Source organism: Gadus macrocephalus, chromosome 20, assembly GCF_031168955.1.
Source record: "Gadus macrocephalus chromosome 20, ASM3116895v1".
In the NCBI taxonomy this organism is placed as follows: Eukaryota; Metazoa; Chordata; class Actinopteri; order Gadiformes; family Gadidae; genus Gadus; species Gadus macrocephalus.
In genome coordinates this window covers 16,953,410-16,977,409 of record NC_082401.1, presented here as the reverse complement: position 1 = coordinate 16,977,409, position 24,000 = coordinate 16,953,410, and the positions used below count along the sequence as shown (strand labels likewise).

Genomic DNA, 24,000 nt, shown 5'->3' with positions numbered 1-24,000 from the left:
TTTTTTGGATATTATACAATTGTCCTACCTATAATTGTTACGTCGTATCTCTCACGACCAGCGCTGGCGGGGCACCAGGAACAAAAGCGATAGGATCCAAACGCAGACAAGTGCTCGGGAAATATAGAAACTCAAACATTTCTGTCCCACGAACTTGCAGGAAACACTAACAACTAGAGAACCACAAGGACATAGGGGACATGGAAAATAGGAAGAGCCGACCAGGGCTACAAAGGAGGTGAGTGAGGGGAACGGTCTAAGGAAATCAGGTGGAGAATGGAAACTAAACAACACAAATAATACTGAGTCAGACTATGACATTATTGACGCTTTCCAAAATTATGTTTTTATCTGATCAGATCCTATTTTCAGACGCGTGACTATTTCCTCTCGGCCAATCTGCAAAGTAAACTAACAAGATAAGTCAACTGAGAACTTCAGCGGAAATCTGTAATCCTACACGTTTTTTCAGAATCTGGGTAAACAAGATGGGGAAAGCCAAAACGGGAGACACAAAAACAGTAGCAGAAGTTAGTGTCTGAACATAGCTCAGTCTGTTGGTGACAGTTCCTGTGTGAAAACTTGCAAGTTGGCGAGTCTTGCCAAGTATATGGTATCCATTGCTAGGCATGTCCTGATGTACCACTCCTATCTCCGGTGCCAGCAGAATGAGCATTTGTCCTCCTTGGCATCCTTCTGGGGAGAACAGAAGGAGGATGCAATCATGGCTATGTATGTCTCCCTCCCCCCCCCCTCTCTCTTAGTATAACTAGATTTGGTAACAGGTTGCAGATAATCACACAGGATGAAATGATCAAAATGTATCATATTGGTACAGATGGATTTATTTCAACATCTCATGGAGCTCTTCACCAATCCAATGTGTTATTTAGCACCCTTAAAGGACATGCTAGGCCTGTCTCAGACTAAGAAGTTTGTTATTCGACAATAACAAATCAATCCTGACCATTATTTGTCTACAGTCATAAACTAATTAACTATTAGGGATGCAAGAAATACCCCAAAACTGTGATCAGATAGGCTTACTCGCTTCTTATTTGGTACTTAAAGAACAACAAAAACATTTTGCGTTGTAATAGTAGTTGTTAAATGTATTCTATGCATTTTACAGATATAACTGCTTTCTAATGTTGTACAGCAACAGAGTACACTTCTTACCTGCTTTTTTATTGTAACAATTATCAGGGGCATTTTGCATCGTGAGAAGTTTTCAGTTTAATTGCGCTTTAGCTGGGCTGCTGTTTAGGGCAGGATACTTTGTAGTTCTCCTATTGTGTATAAACAATGGCTGTATGGAGAGCAGTGCTGCTTGGAAGCCCCATCTTCTCAGCGGGTACACAACGCTAGACACACATGAACCCTTACCGTTGATCACGTCTTTAGTCCCCCTCGTCAGATCGTTGTTATTTGGAGAACCAATATTCGTTCAACATCCACATTCATTGTTCCTTAAAAATAACACTTTGAAACTACATGAACTGCTATTGAGATGCTTCATTCTTCAATTACACAACCACACTGCAGCACTTTCCTGCTTTGCATTTCACTTTCGGTCTTGATGTCAGGACGTTGCTGGTTGGCGGTCATTGTAAAACTTAGCAAATCCGGTTAAACTACCGGTTAAGGTCGCCGAACAAAGCTATTTCAGTTTTAAAGCGATGACACCTGGCGAGACTCTATCAAAACCATGACGGCATGCGCTTTTCATAAGAAACTTTAAAAAAAGCAACTACTCGACTCACACAAACTTTAGTCAGCTAAAAGACAAGTGACTCGTCAACTATGAGGGACCACTTAGTTACTACCTTATGCAACCTTGGATTGACATTTTAAGATGTGCTCTGAAAGGAACGCAGTGTGTTACCATCTTGTTATAGGCCTGCAAGGTACATTTGCTGCGATAAAAATATTTTTGTTAGGCCTATTTAATGTGTCCAATATAATATTTTATTAAGGGTGAATTATAGCAGGGGTCCGTATGTTTCTACGCCTCAGGATGCATTAATTCTTCATTGAATACAGATTTTATATACGTGTCATCAATGAGCAGCTGGAGGCTAGGATCTTGCACAACGATGCATACAGGAAGGCTGCTGATATTGGAGTTGAACCACGAACCTTTAGGATGGCAGTCAAGTACACTCAAACCACTTGAGTAGACTATCCTCTAGCATAAGTGACCAGGGCATACAACATGTCTGGGTCGCCAGAGAATCATGTATTTAACATGACATGAACGTATCGTGCTTGTTAATACATCCGGGGGCGGTTTGCCTCCTGCTTAAAGATAGAAAGATGCCAGCATCATTTGGATGCCTTCCAGGCCTAGAACCAACCCACACGCCGCACGCTGTTTGTGGCTCCTGGTGTCAATGTGTGACACCCCAACATCTGTGTATGTGTGTGCGTGGGTCTGTGTGTGTCTCGGTGTACGTGCGTGCTTGTGACTCTGTGCATATGTAGTGGAGCACCTGGCGTATCAAAGGCCCAGCCAAAGGCAGGACTAATATGCTGCATCCATCATGCAAGAGGAGAAGGTTTTTTCAAAGAAACATCAAACGACCGAGGAGCGCCATCTTGTCCGCCATTGCGCTGTTAAATGGATTTTGACATCCACCCATACACCGTGCGTCGGTGCCCTCGAAATCAACTAGGCCACCTCACCTCAGGAGTTGTCTGACTGCATTATCCGGTGAAGTGCGCATCACCTTAAGTCCTTTGCAGTGTAGTAGGTGAGATATAGAGGGGGGTTGTTCGTTTGTTTTTGTTTACCCCGGGCTATTTCTGGATGTTGTGGTTCTATGTTAGGAAATAGTTTTCTTGGGTTGCAGTTTTGCGAGGCGTTCAATGCTTTTTAGTGCTATAGTCCTCAAGAGAGTATGGGGAATAAACGGTAGGGTTTCTTCACAGTCTTTAGAGGCTGATCAAATAGGATGTAAATAAAGGTGTTGTCTAGGGAGAAAGCGGCATTCTCAGAATCTGAATGCATTTCCTTTGGGAGATGGTTGCTCGATGTCAGGTATTTGATTGGTGTAGTCGTAAATGGGCCATTTCGTTGTGTATTCATATTTTAAGATGTTGACCCGTGGGGCACAGTCGTGACACACACACCGCACGCACCCGCGCACACACACACACACACACACACACACACACACACACACACACACACACACACACACACACACACACACACACACACACACACACACACACACACACACAAACACACATTCTGACTACTTGCGTTTTTTCCGAGTTTTCTTTACTTATCCCTCTGCCCCTCTTTCTTATGTACATAGACACAGTATCACAAAACTCCTTTCAGCCGTAACACCCATGGGAGGGAAGCGTCTGGTAGCTGAAAATGTCAAACTGCTTTGTCACATCCAATGTCACTCACAAGCTCCAGAGTCCATAACCAGTCTGTGTGTGTGTGGCGCGCGTGTGTGTGCGCGTGCGTGTGTGTGTGTGCTTGCGCATACATTAAGCCAAGCTATAAAAAACGTGGCAGACTCGAAGGCCTTTGAGATGATGGTCATTGTTCCTGTTTATCCTCTGCAGAACAGCCTTCTGAGTTCCCTCTCTTCTCTCTCTCTCTCTCTCCCTCTCTCTCTCTCTCTCTCTCTCTCTCTCGCTCTACCCTTTTTATCCCTCACTGTTCCATGAATCCCCTAAAGGTGCAAAGTTATCTTCATTTAAATTTAGCTTAAACTTTAATTGGTGCAGTGTCAGAAGGTAGAACGGATCGTCTGAGCGAGGCTCGTCACAACAGCGGCTATCACTTTGAGCATTTCAACGCCTTGCTGTTTTTTTTGGTCCTGTCTTTACCTTAGATATGAGCAATCCTCCTACCCCCATCAAACTTACATCCTGAAGACATGAATGATGGTGAAAACATTCGCAATATGGTTACTCCACTTTTAATTTCCCCCTTGCATTTTATCATCTGATATTCAAAACCTGGCATGTAAAATGTTTGATACATGAATTGTAGATTAAATTAACGTGACAAGAATTATCTAAATCACGTTTATTCTCTGTTCTCTGTCCTGGATTGTGTTTGTGGTTTGCTTTTATGGGGACGCCTCCCAATTTGTCCCACAGTTGCGCATGCACCTCTGTTTTGTTTTCGGACGTTCAATACCATTGTGGGGCTCTAGGGAAATAACACAAGTTTATTTCCGCTCCTTTCTTTCCTGCTTTGATTCAGGATGTCTGAATATACACTGATTCTGCCGTCCTGGATGGCGGTTGCAGCTACTAACCAATGAAAGCGCTCTGATTGCTTTTCATTCCCTGTAGTTTAGCCGACAGCTCTCCCCTGTCTGTTGTCACATACAATAAGAGACTGCCTATCCGGAGGCTCTCGTACCACAATATACACACAAAAACACACACGCACGCACACGCGCACTCACGCACGCACACGCACACTTAAACACATTCAATTCAACAGAATTTATTAAACTATGTGTCTAACCCTCCACCCGCCTCCCTCTCTGTCTCTATCTCTCTGTTTCCATCATTAAAAATGACTATGTGCATACTGATTCTTCAAGGTGTAACCCTGGTCATGTTTTTGCTTGATTGTTTGCAACGTAGCCTAAAGCTCCTTTCGTTTAATCTTGTTAGTTTAGTTTGTAATACACTCACTAACCCACCTTGAGCAAATTAAATAGCAGATTGGAAATTTAATTTGTCACCCTAAGAGGGGGTAAACTATAGTGAACTCAAACACAGCTTCAAGCCAACCGTGGGTCCTGATTTCGTCATGGAATCCGGAGAGAAGAAGGGGCTTGATTAATGTACACTCGTCTAGATGGAGAGGGAGCAAAAAATAAATCCCTACAGGGAATGGGGCGACAGAATTCTGCAATCTCATATTTCTCGGTCCTTAACTGCTATTCAGACTCATTCAATCTATCTCAGTGTGGTGTAGTCACTGTGCCTGTTTGATTAACGCCCCTCATTCAGAAAACACACTGCATTGGAAACGTTGATATGGCTTAGAAAAAAAGAAAGGGCCGAACAAAAGGACCCACAACACGTATGCAAATGTCAATCCGATCACAATGGTTGTTAATTTGTGATGCCCGCCCACTTCCTCTTTTGCAATGCCGTTGACAATCGACACTGATTCTGATTGGACGGCGCTCCCTGTTTCCACAGCAACTGATGCGCTCCTCCGTGTTCCACATGTTCATCCTGAGCATGGTCGCCGTGGACGTCATCGTTGCCGCTAGTAACTATTACAAAGGCGAGAACCACCGCCGGCACTACGATGAGTTTTATCTGGCAGAGGTGAGTTCTGTGTTGCTGTCACACACTCCCCCCCCCCCCCCCATCCCCTCCCCTCCTGTCCCCCCCCCCCCCACACATCCTTCTCCACCACTGCTCCACCTGTCACAACCTCCACTTCAACACTCCACCAGACCACTGGCCTCCACCCACCTACGTAGAAAGTGCGTGTTCTATTGGGGGAGTTTTCATACAGCTTTCATAGGGTTTGTGTGTGTTTTTTTGTGTTTTTGTGTTTTTGTGTGTGTGTGTGTGTGTGTGTGTGTGTGTGTGTGTGTGTGTGTGTGTGTGTGTGTGTGTGTGTGTGTGTGTGTGTGTGTGTGTGTGTGTGTGTGTGTGTGTGTGTGTGTGTGTGCCTGCCCTGCACGTGTTGCCCATCAACATGCAGGGGGTGAGAGACAGAGAGACAGAGAGACAAAGATGGCCTAAAGGAGAGCGACAGAGAACCCTCCCTTTATCTCTTTCTATCCGACACCCAAACAGGCACGCAAAAGTAAACATAGTCTGACACACTGATTAATTGAAACACAAACATCCACACCCACACACACACACGAGACATCCCCAGCTGTGCAACTGAAACCTCAATTACGTGTGTATATCCTTTGTGTATATTGTATATCGTTGGGAGGGTTCCGATCTCCTTTTTGCTTCTGACTTCCTCTGCTCGTACATTTGTAATTGTTATCAGTGTGCGAGTGCTAAGCGCCATTAACATCACTTTGCAACATTACTTCACTATGCTATCCTCTTTCATCCTCATTCTGCAGGCTGTATGTTTGCTGCTGGATCCATGTCTGTCTTAAAGTCACAATGTGTACCACTTCAACAAGCTCGTAGTTTAATATTACCTGGACATATCTGTAGTCTGTATGCTAATGGTTGGTGACTTCAATAATTTGACGACAGATAAGAGACTTTTATTGACATGAAAATCTTCGAAAGGGCCACATTAATGTAGGCGACATCTCAAATGTTTTTAAAATATTTAAAGCGTATTAAGTTGTTAGATGAACTAATCTAATTTGAAGAAGAAAGAGATACACTTTATTAATCTCTGTCGGGAAATTAATTATCTGGATTTGACCTGTCCTTACCTGCTAGGAGCCCTGGGCTTCCTAACAGTCTAGCGCCTGGGAGACACTCCGGTTTAATTAATAACATGAGTATTACTAATACAAAAAAATGAATTCAACATGAAAAAGATCGATGATGTGCGCGACAGATGTTTGTACAGTGTTTACGATTTCTTGTTGATTCTGGTTCCAACCAGGTGGCCTTCACCGTGCTCTTTGACCTGGAGGCGACGCTGAAGATCTGGTGTCTGGGCTTCACGGGTTACATCAGCTCCTCGCTGCACAAGTTTGAGTCTCTCCTGGTGGTGGGGACCACGCTGCACATCTACCCGTACCTCTATCACTCTCAGTTCACCTATTTCCAGGTATACACACACACACGCACGCACACACACACGCACACACACACGCAAACACACACAGACACCTTCCCACTACGTGCACAACTTCAGTCTGAGCCTAATGTATATAGATATTAAAAATCCACGCTTCAAATCATTCCTCCAATGAGCAGATACTGTGGATAATGACTGATGTTATCCTGAAGTGGATTGTGTGAAAATGTATTAATGAGGGCAAACCAATCGTACCACTTGCCTGTGCTGCTGGCGAGCCTGCACAGCCGGAATGAAGTGGAAACGTGAATAACAACCAAATATCTCCAATGTTTAAACTTTTAACCGATATAAACGTCTGCCTGAAGGGGCTCTTTGTTGTGGTGCATTTTAATGTTGAGAAGCCGCTCAGCATCAATGCTGGCAAAAGCCAGGCGAGTGCATGCATAGTTGGAGCGTCGTGTGCCACCCTTCACTGTTGTTTTTAATGGGAGAATTTTACAGGAAGCCGCTAGAAAGCAGCACCTGCTGTTCTCTCGTCCTAATCATTCTCTAAGTGGGGGTAATAATGTGTGATGTTTTCAGTCCTTGGATGATGTGTGTGTGTGTGTGTGTGTGTGTGTGTGTGTGTGTGTGTGTGTGTGTGTGTGTGTGTGTGTGTGTGTGTGTGTGTGTGTGTGTGTGTGTGTGTGTGTGTGTGTGTGTGTGTGTGTGTACATGTTAGCGTGCCGTCTGCCTGAATTTACTGGTGTGTATGTTTGCCCATGTGTGTGGGTGTGTGTGTGTGTGTGTGTGTGTGTCTGTGTGCATGTGAGCGTGAGTGTGCACGCATGTGTGACGACGGCAGCTGCTGAGAAAGGCAGACAGGATCAGTGCAGTTTGCGTGCGCAAGGCTCATTAAAGACAGCTACCTGTTGAGGAGCATCATGCTAATTCCCATAATGCTTTTCATTACGGCAAGGTCAAACCATTAGGTCAAACCCGACTCCTTTAACTGAGTCAGACCCTATTCTTAGTCAAACCAGTGGTTTGTTATTTAAATCGACATGCAGTAATTGCTACGTATATGTGGCTTCTGTTCCACATGTTTCTATCACTCTGTTTATGACTGGTGGTGTGGTTTTGGGCTACTGTCTAGTCTCATCGCTACAGAGTCTGTGCCCGTACCTTACGATGTCACAGGGGTTGTTTCACTTATTGTGGGGCGAACTTGGACTTGATTCCATATAGTAATGTCACAATTGCTCATTACGTACATAATATGTAAGTACAGCATAGTATCTTGTTTAAACTGTACAAGACCTTAAATAGTGCTTGTAGTGTATATGTCATGTCGCCTATGCACCACCATCCTTTCACCATCGTGAAAGGTCATTGTCTTCCCTTTCCTCTACATTGTGCTCTTAAAGTCCCACTCTCCACAATTACCAGTGTCTGACCTTAACTACTTTCCAAAACACTATATACCATTCAGAATCCCTCCACATAACCGAGAACTGCTGGATGTTTTATTTGGCACATTATTCAGACCATGGAAACACACGCTATTGCTAAGGCGTCTGGTTAGTTCTTAGGTAAAAAGGCACACGATACAGGAGAAGACCTGTATTGAAGGCTTGGGAAGTCATGGGGAAAGTGGCCTCCACCACTGTGAAATTGATAGTGGTTATCAGGAGGTCAGACGCTGCTGATAGAAGCCTACCCCCCCATCTGTCATTGTGGAGTCTTTGCCATTATTGTGTTTTTTCCTTTCTTCCACTCTCTCTAGGTGATGCTTTAGAGAGCAGTGTTGGTCAGTGGCCCTTATTGTGCTATGGATTCCACTAGTCGGAGATAGCCATCCTTTTGCTTCCGAGTATTAAGGGGTAAAGAATATAACGTAAGCAAAAGGCATGGAGGTGTGGATTGCTGGATCAATAGCCACTTTAGGACTCCCTGATCAAAACCTGGCCGAGATGCATTGCCTGCAGGGGTGTGCTGTCACCGCATACAATTTGGGTTCAGGACCCAATGATAAAGCTAGGCATTTACTTGGGAATCCATCGTCTGGTACTGATCCATACACATTCAGTTGTCATCAATAGCGGATCAATAGGTTACTCCCATGTTTGCTTTTCATATTACGATATTTAATTATAATCACCGTCTCAAAGTGCAGATGCAGCACTAGCCTCTTCCAGTATGTTTCCTCTTCAACCCCTTGGCTTTTTATTTTGATGATGAATGTCAGCACAAGGTAGAGGCGCGATTCCCCCGCCATATTTGACCCCTCAAGGTGTTTAGCTGTATTCATTTCCCCGCTAAATGACGCTTGGCTTGTGTACCCCACCACTTCAGGTGCTCCGCGTGGTGCGCTTGATAAAGATCTCCCCGGCTCTGGAGGACTTTGTGTACAAGATCTTCGGCCCGGGGAAGAAGCTGGGCAGCCTGGTGGTGTTCACGGCCAGTCTTCTCATCGTCATGTCGGCCATCAGCCTGCAGATGTTCTGCTTCGTGGAGGAGCTGGACCGCTTCACCACCTTCCCAAGGGTGAGGAACCACCACCACCCCCCCCCCTCCACGACCACCATCTTATTCTCCATCATTACCACCACCACCATCATCCCCACCAGCACCAGCACTGCCACCACCATCACCCCCACCACCACCACCATCATTATCATCAACATCATCATCTTCATCACCACCACCACCAGCACCAGCACCACTACCACCACCACCACCACCACCACCAGCAACATCTTCACCACCCCCACCACCACCGCCATCACCACCACCAACACCATTACCACCACCACTACCACCACCACCATCCCCACCACCAACATATGGGCAACGTGTCACGAGTTAATCATTTCTGAATGCAGGAGCTTACTATAACTGACCTATAACTTAATAAGCGTTTTTTATTAGAAACAGTGCTGTGAATATACTGAAAGACGACCGATCATTTAGTGCGGTGCGACACACACATCACATCCGGGTCGATGACATTATGGGCCGATTAGGTGGGGAAGATTCACAAAAAGTTCGCGGCACAACGATTTTCAGATCTCGCAACAGGGCCCCAAAAAAAATTAGGAAGCCCTGGCTTCGCCCTTTTTCCGGACAGAATTAATGATACGTTGCATTTATTTTACAGCGCAACATAAAGCATGCAAGCAAAATGAGTGAGAATGCTAATAGAGAGGGAAGACCAGGGAAACGAATGCAAACATCATAGAAGCCTCTCAACACACGCGCGCGCACACACACACACACACACACACACACACACACACACACACACACACACACACACACACACACACACACACACACACACACACACACACACACACACACACACACACACACACACACACACACATACATAAGCGACGGGGGGGGGCGCAGATGCTCGTGATGGGGCGTGAACGTGTTGACAGATGCAGAGCCCTCTGCCGCCCCTCCTTTGATTCCTGAGTGCGCTCCTCTCCCTGCCTCTCTCTCATTAGCCGCATCCTTCCACCCGGCTTCTATTTATTTCCCCTCCGCGCCGTTCCTTCACCCCATCATTACACTGCTGCTTCGCCCCGTGGGGACACGGGGGGGACTCTCGTAGACAGATGCCACTCGGAGGCTGTTGCGCGCTCGCCCTGCCTCACTCGCACACACTCTGTCTGTTTGTGTGTGCGTGTGAGTTTGTTTATGTGTGTATGTGTGTCTTTCTGTCCGTCTGTCTGTCGGTCAGTATGTGTTTGGAACAGATGGATGTATTTGTTTGTGTGTGTGTGTGTGTGTGTGTGTGTGTGTGTGTGTGTGTGTGTGTGTGTGTGTGTGTGTGTGTGTGTGTGTGTGTGTGTGTGTGTGTGTGTGTGTGTGTGTGTGTGTGTGTGTGTACATGTGTGTGTGTGTGTGTGTGTGGGTGTGTGTGTGTGTGGGTCTCTGTGTGTGGGGGGCAAATTGTCGGGTGTGGAAGATGGGCTTGGAGGGTGGGGTTGTTTCTGGCTGGAGGGAGAGAGAGATGCAGGGAACTCAGGCTGTCCATCTATGATTACCGGGGGCCACAGAGTGGGGTCTGGCCACGGCACACACCTTCATCTGACCTCCAGTCACAGAGTAGGCGACAGCCACATCGGACAAAACAAATGGAAAATAGAAAGTATCTCTCTTTCCTTTCCTCTTCTCTGCTGTCACTTTCTTCTAACCCCTTTCAGAACAGCAAGGACAAGGTGGCGAGATAGCGGGAGATGGTCAGGGGGGATTTGTGTGTGTGTGTGTTTGTGTGTTGTGTGTGTGGGGCCCATTTGTTCTCCTTTGGAAAGGAGGCTTCCAAAATGTCAAATCACTCCCTTACTAGCTAGTTCTCTCTTATTTCTCTCTCTTTTCCCTGTCCTTATCTCTGTCTCTTGTCTCTGTCTCTCTCAATTTTGTCTCTGACTGTCACCTACTCTCTCCTTGTCCTCTATGTCTCTCTCTCTCTCTGTTTCTCTTCTGTTTTCTACTCTCGCCTCATCATCTCTCTCTCTCTTTCTCTCGCTCTCTCGCCCTCTCTCGCTCTCTCTCGCTCTGTCTGTCTCAATCTCTCTCTCGCTCTGTCTGTATGTCTCTCTCTCTCTCTCTCTCTCTCTCTCGCTCTCTGTCTCCTCCTCTCACCTCACCCCCTCTCTCTGTCTCACTTCCTGTATTGTCGAGTCACTCTCAGATACCTCGTCGCAGCGCCTGCCACTCTGACTGCTCTTTTGCTCCACTCCTCGCAGGCGTTCATGTCCATGTTCCAGATCCTGACCCAGGAGGGGTGGGTGGACGTGATGGACCAGACCCTAGTGGCCGTGGGGCACCTGTGGGCCCCGGTGGTTGCCATCTACTTCATCCTCTACCATCTGTTTGCCACCCTGGTGAGCACTTACTCCCAGTCAAAGCTGTCCAAATTAAAAAATAACCTGCAGGACAGTCTCGTCTTAAATGACCGTCAAGTTTGATTTATCCTAAACCAAGAAAAAATCTTGATCGAGATGGTCACATGAAAACCCTATTCTGGCAAACATATAAAAATAAGTGTTTCTCGAGATACTGGCAGATATTAACTTTACATTATTGGTTTTTGTTTTTACTCTTTTTGCCAATAAGGAGACATTCTGACATTGATACTTGGATTTCATCAAACTTCATCAAATATTTTCATTATTTTCTAGCTTTCTCTTGGCACCACTGTTGCACTACACATTCTTCGCAGAGAGCTATTTTCAATCCCATTATAGCCCGCGATCAGACGTGTGGGAGAGTGCTGACGTCTTCAGTATGTGGCCCCTCTGTTATGGAAGGCCTTATTGAGAGCTCGGAGGGATCTGAATGACTCACACATAGCTAGACCAGACATACACGGTGTCTCTCGTAAGAAGCACGACTTTTACACACAAACACACACACGCACAATCACTCACATCAGAGAGCGCGTTCTAAAAATACTACAGGACAAATAAGGCTGCTCACATTGTAAACTCAGCGCTACCTTTGTTTGAAATGTTCTCTCTCACCGTAGGGGTTGTATCTGCTTTCAGATCCTGCTCTCCCTGTTTGTGGCCGTTATCCTTGACAATCTGGAGTTGGATGAAGACCTGAAGAAGCTGAAGCAGGTTTGAAGTCTCTTTTGCAAATGTTTTTTACAGAGGGGACACCGATGTTTATTCAGACAGGTGCCGGTGTGTTTCGGAGAGGTCTACCAGGTTTTGTGGTGGGAGATGGTTGATGTGTTTGAGTAGAGGGGGACACGTTTGGAGGGAAGTCAAACAGAACTATCACACACTGGGACCAGAAAGGGGCTGGACAGGGAACAGGAGACACACTCACAAGAATTTAAATTGGCTAAACGTTTGTTACCTGTGTGGCTGTATGGTGTTTTGAAATTGTTTAACCATTCATTTATTTATTTATTCATTCATTTATATTTATGATTACACATCCTCTCTCATCAACACAGTAGAGCAGATACCTTGTCAAGGTCAATTGAGGTGTAAAGACACAATTACAGTCGATTCGTGTGAGAGCAGGACAAACAACAAGTTTGTTATTAGGTTGTGCATTGATGTCTCAAACGGCACTTTTACAAAAATACTTTTTAATTTCCATGGCTGATGGACAACACAGCGAAATGTGTTATTTTGTTTTGGGTCATGTCGAAACATGTACGTGGGTTGAAGCAATGAATTGATTGCTATTTTCTCTTAGAAAAAAGTAAGTGTTGACATGTCGGTGTGACATTGACATTGTTGTTTCACTGTGACTCAATCTCAAGCTCTCAAGCCTGACTGTCGGTTTGATATTCAAATGCAGGTCTATTTTGATATATTCAAAAAGACATTCAAATGCCGAAATTCTGTCTGACAGTATCCAGTACTTAGGCTTTTACTGAGAATGTTTCCAGAGCTGCCTGCCAGAGAGAGAAGGGTTTGGGTTTTGCTTCCACATTGAAGACTAACTATTTTTGGGCAATTCCTTCATTTGCACCTTTGCACAACTTTCTTGAAAGGATGAGTCACTGAGTAATTAGTGTGAAGAAAACTTTGTTGGGCGAAAATTGCTGGCACACCAAAGCGCTCAAGAACTTGCACGCACACATGCAAACACACACACACACAAACACATGCACACACACAAACTGTCACATACAGTAGTATATGCTGCTCGGTGTGTGAACCTTAATCTCCATCAAATGCTAATGCAGTGCTGTAGCTGACAGCTGATGGCTTTTTTTTTTTATCTAAATTTGCAGGGAACATCCTTTTGATATTTGGATACACACACCAAACACACCACCCGCTACTGACACACACACAAACATGCACACACGCACACATGCACCTCGGCACCCAGGTATGCATGTGCACGTTCCAACGCTCCATGCTCACATGACAGGTGTCATCTCACCCGGACAGGTTATTTTCCATCCACGGCTGAGTGATAAGGGTTCAGCGTCTGTAAAATTGCCTATTTTACAGACGCTTCAATCACCGCTGTCTAAAAATAGATAATAGATGGTGATCACCCTGCCGACGAAGGAGGAATCAACGACAACAAAGCTTTTAGCGGAAAGAAAAAAACCTTAACGTTCACCAGAATTAAATAGGGCTAGGAAGAGTCAAAGATACAAATCTGTGTGTATTTATAGAAAGCGGAAATGTTTAAACGCTAAACCTTTGCCTTTTCTTCCGGAAAAAGGTTGCAAGGAATTTCCGTTCAGCTGTTGGTTGTTATGGTTGCCAGGCAGATATCAATCATTCTCTATAGTGAAGGTTGTGACACACACACGCCCCGAGCACACACATCTTCTTATTTTCCGGCACACTTTTAATCCTTTCCTTTTCACAGTCTGTCGAGCCCACAGACAATCGCTGTGCTCAAATTAATTGGAAATAATGGAACAACAAATTGAAGGTGAATCATCTATTCAAAAGGGGTGCTCATGCAAATCATATAAATGTGGTCTGGGAGAGTATCTAGGGAGTTTTCGATCAGTTCTTGTATTTAGTTTTCGAGGGATAAAAACAGGGGTCTTCTTAACATGCATTCATGTTGCAAACACAGAATAGAGTAGAATGCCGTAGAAATGAAGGCGCACAGTATGTCTAACGTTGAGGTTCTATCTCAAACTGTAGTAGAGCAGAATAAGAGTGTATGAGTCATTATTGTTTGTGTTTTTGACAACATATCGTGACCTAACATCAGGCTGCTCTTGCCGTCCTGCGTCGACTCGTGTGTCACAACTGCTGGCAGCAGAGCCAGTCAAAGGTGTCACTACTGAGAGACCTTTGTAGATTTCCTCTGTGTTTGAAAGGGCTATGCATGTGCGTTTGTTTGTGTGTGTGTCTGTGTGTGTGTTTGTATTCGCGAGTGTGTGTGTGTGTGTGTGTGTGTGTGTGTGTGTGTGTGTGTGTGTGGGTGTGTGTGTGTGGGTGTGTGTGTGTGTGTGTGTGTGCATGTGTTGATCTACTCTCTGCAGTAGTGGATGACCTTGCACTTGTTAGCCATGCTCTGTACTTCTTGCTATTTAATTGATAATGCCGAAGCACTTGTAACATGATCACACATTTAATTGAAGTGGTCTCAAGAACCATCAATTGAGTGCATGAGTGTGTGTATTGCCAGAGGAGTTTGGACCAACAATATTATGTTCAATTCCTGAGTTTATTATTGCTCTTTGCATTCGGGTATTTCTTCATTAGATGCATGACTTCCTGCATGAGAGTGTCAGTGTTAGATATTCCCATCTTGGGATGTCTCCTATATTTGTTAAAGAGGAACGTACCAGAATGCATCAGCCATTCAGAATAGCTTGTATTATGTCTGAAGCGCACATTTGTAGCACAACACAAACAAGAAATAGAATCAGATGGTTTGGAGAACAGTCAGTGCGAATTTATTATGTCTGTGCACTCTAAAACATAATGTTGAGTTTGTCCCTACACGCCTGTTTAGTTCGGGGCTTAAGACAAAGCTGTGTGCTGTAGATGGTGAACCCAGAAGCTATAGAAATTAAAAAACATGGCCAACCTAATGTCGCACACAGGGTCGCTGCTAATTCTTGAAGTTACCGGACCTCCGATAATTACTTCAGAGAGGAAAATCTTGTTGAGCGCTAAAGGGAAGACTGAGCAGCCGATGAAAAGAATAACACCTACACAAACCCCTCAGCCTGTGCGAGTAAAACAACAGTCGGGATTATAATTTAATGATTACATGGCCTATTGGTGCCATGTTCCGGGTGCTTTTTTGTCAATAGAGTGCAGTGCTGCGAGCGTACCGTACGTCTACACAAATTCTCTTTGTTAGGAAACCATATGCCCAATTACGGACGACTTCGGTGGAGAGCTACAGTGAATCAGGACCATGCCAAGGCTGGTGGAAGTTGTTCTACAGCAGCAACAATGCTCTCGCTATCCCCCCTTTTATAATTAAATGACCAGTACAGCTACAGTAGCAGTCCCCATATAATGGATTCATCACCAGTTCATAGCCAACTTATTCACATGCCAAATTGGCGGTGTTTCACAAAAACAAGCAAATAAACACTTTAATAGAGGGCAGCTTAGAGACGAGCCAATGACGCAAACAGGAAACAAGATGGAGAGTTCCTTTGAATCATCAGGTGGGATCCATGTTGCACTGCGACTTCCTGCTCAATAATCTTCGTCCCGGCTCCCAGCCCAATGGCCGTGGCCGCGGTGCGATGCGCGCCACCACGGAAGACCCACCCTGATGCTGTTAGTATATCGGTAATCACTTCATCAATAAGGCATGCAGAGAAAAAAACCAACACATCTGTCATCATCGGTTGGTTACTGCACAGCCGTTGCTGGGAATGACTAGCATCTGTCAAACCCCCGCGCGCCATTTGTCTTCATTCGCTGCTCCTGTCTCTCTTTTTCGTAATCTCAAAGGGTAGATGGCTTAAAACGAATGAGATAACCGCAACGAGGAGTCGCGCAGTTAGCTAATGCTATTGTGTTTTGTTTTTGCAAATAATGACATCGTCATCTGTGATGCTGGCTGTTGCTGGGTATAACGACAGTAAACAAGGATTTAATTTGTTATTTGCATGCATGCCACACGCCTGCGCACATATGTGTTTGTGTCGCACTGCAAATCGGACTCCCAGACACATTTGCACAAACGCACACGCAAATATATGTGTATGTATATGTATGTATATAAACATATAAATGCATGCAAATCGAGATCATATTAATTAGAGTAGCAAGGGTAATCTAATGAACACCCGGTTATTTTTCCATGCAGATGAACCAGGAGCAAGAGCAAGGGGAAGTAGGAAATACTTAATGATACAAACACTCTCCCAGGCACACATTGGTATAAACACACACACACGCGCACACACACACACACACAAACACACATATTTATATAATCACACACACCGACACACACGCACAAGTGTGCACTAACTAGTGCATGCTCCACTCATCAATGTTGATTAGGATAATGCATTCATTGCATGAAATTAGGTTTGGTGGCTGTTTTAATGAAATGGAGCCTCGGCTAGCATACAAAGAGACAGCAGAGTTAACCAGAACTGATGGCAGGAAGCAGACAGATATGGATATGTCAAAAGACAGATACGGGGCTCTGCTAAACATTAAAGACGCAGTGCAAATGGAATATAACATTCCTGACACATCGAACAAGTGTAGAAACATATTAGCCAGATTGTTTCACTTTGCGCCCCCACCATTCTGCTCCACACACAAATAGTCCACGCATAAAGGCTTACACGCGGCTTCCCTCTTTCTTGAAAGCCGTTTTCTGACCGTATCGGAGAACCTTGCCGATGACATTCTGTCGATGTACAAAGCCATCAAGGGATAGCCTAAGTCCCGCCTTATATTCCACTGTCCATGACTTTGTCTACGGCGTCTTGGGTCACAGGACGGAGTGATGGCCGTGACGGACACCTCTTCCTGTCTGTGTGTGTCGGTTTGTGTATCGTCACGCCATCAAATAAGTCATGATGAGGAATAGGTTGTAGAAAATAGAAGAAAATAGTTTCAGGTCACTTGTTGAACTTTTCTACATTCCTCGATCGGATGGCTCGCCTGGTGATAATGGAGGCGGAGAAGAGAGTGTAGATCTGTGTTTTTTCGCAAGCATTCATGTGCAGGTCATATGCTACTGTAGCAAAACATATAGGCATTCATATAGACTACACATACTGTACATACCATAATTACAGATCGCTGTTATCGGATGTGGAAGCCATACGTACATATACTATACGGTTGTGAGGCTCAATTGTTCATTGTTAAATTTTTCCATCTCGCCATACTTCCCTCAAGTGTTCGCAGAGAGTGCGTCTGCGCGAGAGACTTCGGGCTCCGTACGAGTCAACGCTGTGATGGAGGTTTGGATGTCATTGATAAATGTCCCATAATCCCCCACAGCTTTTGTCTCCTTTCAACACAACAAACAAACAAAATAGTACAAAGGGGATCGGAAGATACAGTAGTGGTCATGCGCCGCCACAACAATGGAGGAGAAGAGAAAGTGTGCATGTGTCACCATTGACAAAGCAGCATAGCACTCTTTGGGGGTGAGGCTGTGTCGGGGTCTTCCTTGCACCACTTCTGGCGGTGTCGGAATATCTACAAGTGGCGATTACTACCTGCTGGGCTTGCAGAGTGGACGATGTACAAGGAGAGGAGAATAAAAGTGGAGGCGAGGAGAGCACCGGGTGATGCGTCCTTTTCTGTTTCTGTTGTGTGTGTGTGTGTGTATGTGTGTGTGTCAGCAGCAGGTGGTCGGTTTTTGTGTGAGAAGCACGTAAGCATGTCACCCTAGTGACAATTGGGATGGATTGCTCCCCTCTTCCAACCAACACCTGGTTCAGATCCCCCTCCCCCTTTGGTACACCTGCCTTCTGGTCAGCCAGGCGTCTCCTCCGTCGATTGAAAAGCAGCGGGATGTGCTGCTATTTTTACACCTTTCTCCGTGGAGTGGGTCCTTATTGACTATGCATTTTGCATGAAGGGCTTTCGCTTCGTCAAATGTGTTTCCCATTGGTTGTATTACTGCCCGGAGTTCTGCCGGACATTTTATTATTTATGAATTAAACTAAAAGCCTGTCTGCCGTTTGTGTGATTTAATCGACCCAGGATTAATTTAGCGATTTAAGAAGAGGAGAAGAAAGGGGGTAGATGGACAGAAGGATGGTACTGCGTATCGCGGCAGAGAGAGCGGGGGGAGAGAGAGGGAGAGAGCGAGAGAGACCTTAGAATCCCAGGACAATGACTCCTCCTTATCTCTTGAATGTCACCTTCAGTATTCTGCTGGACCATTTTAAAGTAGCCAGCCACTGTGTCTGTCCAATTTTGAAGTCATCATGGACATGCACAAGTGAGCGCATTCAACATGCGCCACACATACGCGCACAATAGGCAGTCATACTCGCATTGGGCGCACACAGACACACACACTGGATTAAAAGCATTTCACGGGTCACAGAAATAGCCATTGTTCCTACCCGCCGACGTGGTACTGACAAAAACATCCCTGAGCCAAACACACCTATTAGAGGCCAAAATCAACAGCTAGCCACAGCACTAAAAGCCTCCTCCCCTGTGAATTTTGCAGGCCCCCGGGTTAGGCATTAGAAAAGGCTTGGCAGTATCAGATTAGCGGTGTTAGAGCAGTGGTCAAGTGGAGTGGGTTGGGGTGTTGACACTCTGCCGGGCTTTGCTGGAGAACCAGACCACGGCTCATTGGCCTCCTAATGACAAGGGGAGGGCGACCCTGCTGGCCTCCTTGCCCACGCCCTCTGCCCATCCCTTGGCAACTCCTTCAGAAGCGTACATGGTCCCGGTCGACCCAGTCCACTTGACTGGAGGATCCTAAGCAGTGCATTGGAGACTCTACTCTATGTTGATGGGAGGCAATTTGTTTATTTTCTTACTTGTGATTCTTGTATATTTAGATCTCGATATGTGTGCGATGTCTCTAATTAAACGAGAAGAAGACATACACAGATGGTTTTTGGTTGCGAGCAATGACCCTATCACGCCATGTAGGACCGTGATGGTTCACTGTGAAAGAGGAGTGTGGCTTATTGATGCTGCACAGCCTATGAAGTCACACACACACACACACACACACACACACACACACACACACACACACACACACACACACACACACACACACACACACACACACACACACACACACACACACACACACACACACACACAGAAAAACGAATGCCCACACCAGACACACAGAAAAACGAATGCCCACACCAGACACATTCATCACAGGGATATTCGATGAGGTTCTGTGGGACCACTAGCAAGGCTCTGGGTGAGAACAATAAGTTCCGGTGTGTCAATGGTTTCAGTCTGTTGACTGTGGTGTATTCCCCCCCTGCGACGCACGCGCACGCGCACGCCGCATACCCTTGTTGTAAGAGTGGCTGGTTGCCAGCAGTCATGTAGGTGGATGTGGACACACATTTCTGTTTTTTTTTATTGGCTGCTCTCAGAGACTATGTGTTCACATGCTCCTGAGACTCACTCTGGAGGACTTGTCAAAAAAGAGCTGAGGAATATAGGGGGTTACATAAAAGTGGTTTTGCAAAGCCGACTGAATCAATAGGCAGAGCTTGTGGAGGATTTACACCAAAGAAGCTCCATCCTCAGACAACCCATTGATTATGCCACCGTTTATTCACTTATTTATATTTTCTAAGGACGTTTGTCACGTCATTGGTGGCTGTTGTCACGGGCATCCTTGAGAGAACTCCTGTACGTAGGTCAGTAATCCCTCCTCCGCCACGGCTTACTGCATTCCCTGTGTGCATAGCGAACGAGGTAAACAGATGGGTGTATCAATGCAGAGCGAGCCACCGGTCGGGCTGACTTCACAGGGAGCCAGAGGTTCTTCAGATCAAAGAGGGACTAAGAGGACACCTTCCTTCAAATGCACTTAGAAACGTCTGGCCGATCCGGCGAGAGCTGCGTGAATAGCGCTGCAAGGTTATGTATTTTGTTCTTGCAAGGTTATCCCCCGTTTTGTATAGTGACTTTTGCTGCTGTGGATTTTCCGAGCATATTTCAGGTGTCTATAACATTACCGATGAAAGATTCAGGAAAAACATTTTCATTTTCAGGAAAAACAGTTTGGACGAAACCCTGCTAATATGCTGGTCACTATTTTTTGATGAGTTCTCTATGACTGCTTGTCAACCAGTGACACTCTTGCCTCCTCTTGGCCTTCCCTCACAGACCTATGGAAATCCCCCCCCCCCCTCCCCCCCCCCCTTCCCCCTACAGCGCAGCCAAGCCTGAAATTGGCCTGTATATGAGAAAGGTCCAGGGCCTGTCACCTGAGCCGCAATCCAGGCAGAAGACATTAGTCTCGGTGGTTGCATCAGACCCGCGTCACATCACTTTGGACAAGGAGAAGCAATGGCTTTGATTCATCAGCCGCTAACACTGACACACGCAAAGAAACAGGGCATTAAGAGGCCATTATATACATAGGATCTACAGGAATATATGGAATATAATCGATTACTTCTTTTGAATCTCTTGGCCACACAAAACATGCCGCCTGAAGAGGTCCCCACGACCATCAAAAGTCCAATACGAGGATTTGGCAACGCATGCTATAATCATAATGAACCATCATAGTAAGTAGCATGCATCGGCTATCTCTATTAGAGAGAGCAATTTGCTCTTTCGCACGGCACCAGGTAAAGCCAGGTGATCGATAGTGAGTGCATTGTGTTGGGCACCTAAGCCCTTTCCATTGCATGTGCGTATTGTGTGTGTATATATATATATATATATATATACACACACAATATATATATATATATATATATTGTATTGACCAGAGAAGAGGCTGCTAAGCTTAAGCAGCTATAGTAGATAGCTTTTTACAGCCACCAATTGTAACAGCCCCTGGACTTGCAGGCATACCTTTCTCCAGAGCTATTGTCGACTATGGTCCATGTGAGCACAGCGTTCTGCCTGAATCCCCCTGACATTTGCACACTTTATTACACTAAGGACATAATGAAAAGGGAGTCCTAACTGTCTGCTGAGTTGAATAATTGCATTATTTGTACGTAAACCTTTTGTGCCTTCCGAAACTTGCCTATAAACAAACAGATAGCCGGACAGAAAAGTACTCTCTCTCTCTCTCTCTCTCTATCTCCCTCTCTCTCTCTCTCAAAACCTTTCCATATCACGCATGTCAATCATTATGGCACCAGGAGACTCACTCTGTCAGTTTAGGTGAGTCTGTTCTGTTCTGCAAACAAGATTTTATTAAAGTGGGGAATCCAGAGCAGCAACCGGTTAATAATATAGCAAATACAATGACGAAAGACTGAAGGGCTTTCATAACCTGGTGGGAGGAGAGAACCTTGTCTAGCCTGGGAACAGCACATCGCTGGGAAAGGTTAGGGCCGAAGGTATGCGTGGGAAAGACAATGGGTAAGCCCTGGTAATCGTTTGCTGCTACAGACAAGAGTGTGCAGCTGATGTTCATGTTACGGCACTGTGCTGAGCTTCTGTCTGAGGCTTTGTTGGCCCAATTGATTAGGACCCCAGAAACCACTAGAGTCCACATTATAAATACTGCACTGTGTGTATGTCTGCGTGCGTGTGTGTGTGTGCACGAGTGCATGTGCATGCGTGTGTGTGTGCGCGTGCCTTTGTACTTTCATTGGTGTGATGCTGGAAAAGGCAATCAACAGCCAAATGTGCAGGTAGTGTTTGAGATGAGAACAGCAGTTTCTGCTAGTTTCCTCCAGCAAAGTTCACTTCCACAGTACTTTAGTCTTTTTTGTTTCAAGTTTTACCTTAGCTGTATACTTTTTGGTATACATTTTTATGTATAGGTGTATAGGAATTTTTGCCTTGTGTGCTTAATTGCCATCAAAAATATGAATATACAGTACGTTTTAGATTTAAGTTGCACACTCTACTGTATTCTGAGGAACTTCTATCGATAATCTTGGGGGTTTTGTCAGCATTAGCGAGAAGCCTATGCAGTCCCATACTGCTGCCTGATGCCAGTGACAGTCTTCCACTCATTGCACAAGAAGTAAATCTCAGACATATACATTTTCTACTGCCAAAAAGCAAACAGGGATGAAATGGGAGATAAACTTCCTCATTCGTCACGCCTACCCCCCACCCCCTCCTTGCCCCCCTTCTCAAGATACAATTATCCCCTTAAAATAATCTGCTGGTTCTGTCAGCCACGAGCGCCGAAGACACGTCCACTACACAATGTAAATACACACAAGACACAGCGGGTCTTTCACACCCTGCGCCGATCCCATTGATTGACAGCGCCGCGGACGCGGCCGGCAAGCCCAGTCAATACTCTGGCTGGCGTGTTTAAAATGATAAGCTGCCATTCCCCCGATGGGCCAAATGTATTTCACCTCCAGGCTTAATCTGAAATGCATCACAGTTATCTTCAGGCTCCCAGACAGAGAGAATACCTGCCAGGGAATTTCAATCAGCCCGTGCCTTATGTAATTAAATGGAAATAATTGGTTTCATTCGCATTGACATAGCTTTCTTTTTCTTGTAATTATCCCTGCATGTTCCGTCCTGCACAGGATTGCATACGTCGCATACATATTAATCGAGACATCATTACCATTTCTCTTGTTATTATCCATTCCCACACAATTCTATTTTTCTTTCTTTTTTGCATGCTTCCTTCTTTTTTTTTTATGACAGTAAGTCCGAATTCTGGCTAAACTATGTGTGGTGTCTGTCTTTGTGTCACTGTTGGTAAGTGTGCTGCTGCCCTCATCTGACCGAAATGTAAAACTGCAAGTTCCTCTCATCAACCCCTTCCATCTGTGACAAACTATTTGCTTTGGGAAATCCCGGCTTAGTGTTCAGTGCTCCAGCCATAAGCTCTATCCGCCTAGCATTCCTTCATTGACTCCTCAAATCCCAGCTCTGGCTTTAGCAAGATCAAAACCACCTGTGTGTCCCCTTGTCCCTATGTTTACTGGCCGCATCTCTTCCATTAATACTCCTAAACCTTCATCATCCAGATTTTTTTTGTACCCCCCCCCCCCCCCCCGAAAAAGTTATTGTAACTTACAAAGTCTATCTGTGTCTCGTCCCCTCTCTTTTTTCTGTCTCCGTTCTCTCTTAGCTGAAGCAAAGTGAGGCCAACGCGGACACCAAAGAGAAACTCCCACTCAGACTAAGGATCTTTGAGAAGTTTCCCAACAGACCTCAGATGGTGAAGATCTCAAAGCTGCCTTCAGACTTCACTGTGCCCAGGATCAGGTGAGTTGTCAGAAATAACAACAATAATATCAACGGGGAACCGCCAAAATGATATACTTTTGTTGGGAACATAGCCTATGTTGCAGGCCTTGCTTTTTTCACAACACATGTATGAAGTGATCTCTCTCACAATAAATAACTAACTGAATACTAGGCTAGTTTTTCATGAACACGGGAAGTGGAGAATGACTCAAAGGAAATAGTTAATAGTTACAAAGATGTCTGTCTTCATGAATTTAATAAACACAGGTGTTGGGGCCCTATTCTGTATCATGTCGCGTTCAACACCATAGCTGAACTTTATCCGCAACATCATAATTAAGTTTCCCCTCTATAATAATTTCCACCATGATTAATGCATCACCCCCCCACCCACCCACTAGCCCCCCCACACACACACACACACACACACACACACACACACAAACACACACACAAACACACACA

General features: G+C 45.3%; 1 protein-coding gene across 3 annotated transcripts in view; it reads left to right on the top strand.

Moving 5' to 3' along the window:
* nalcn (sodium leak channel, non-selective) overlaps positions 1 to 24,000 on the top strand; it is a 72,188-nt gene that overhangs the window by 25,635 nt on the left and 22,553 nt on the right. For all 3 annotated transcript variants that reach the window (XM_060039943.1, XM_060039942.1, XM_060039944.1), the window contains 6 exons: positions 5,194 to 5,325; positions 6,596 to 6,763; positions 9,071 to 9,262; positions 11,476 to 11,613; positions 12,277 to 12,351; positions 23,417 to 23,553. In XM_060039943.1, coding sequence (XP_059895926.1) covers positions 5,194 to 5,325; positions 6,596 to 6,763; positions 9,071 to 9,262; positions 11,476 to 11,613; positions 12,277 to 12,351; positions 23,417 to 23,553 — 842 coding nt within the window. The remainder of the gene's footprint in view (positions 1 to 5,193; positions 5,326 to 6,595; positions 6,764 to 9,070; positions 9,263 to 11,475; positions 11,614 to 12,276; positions 12,352 to 23,416; positions 23,554 to 24,000) is intronic.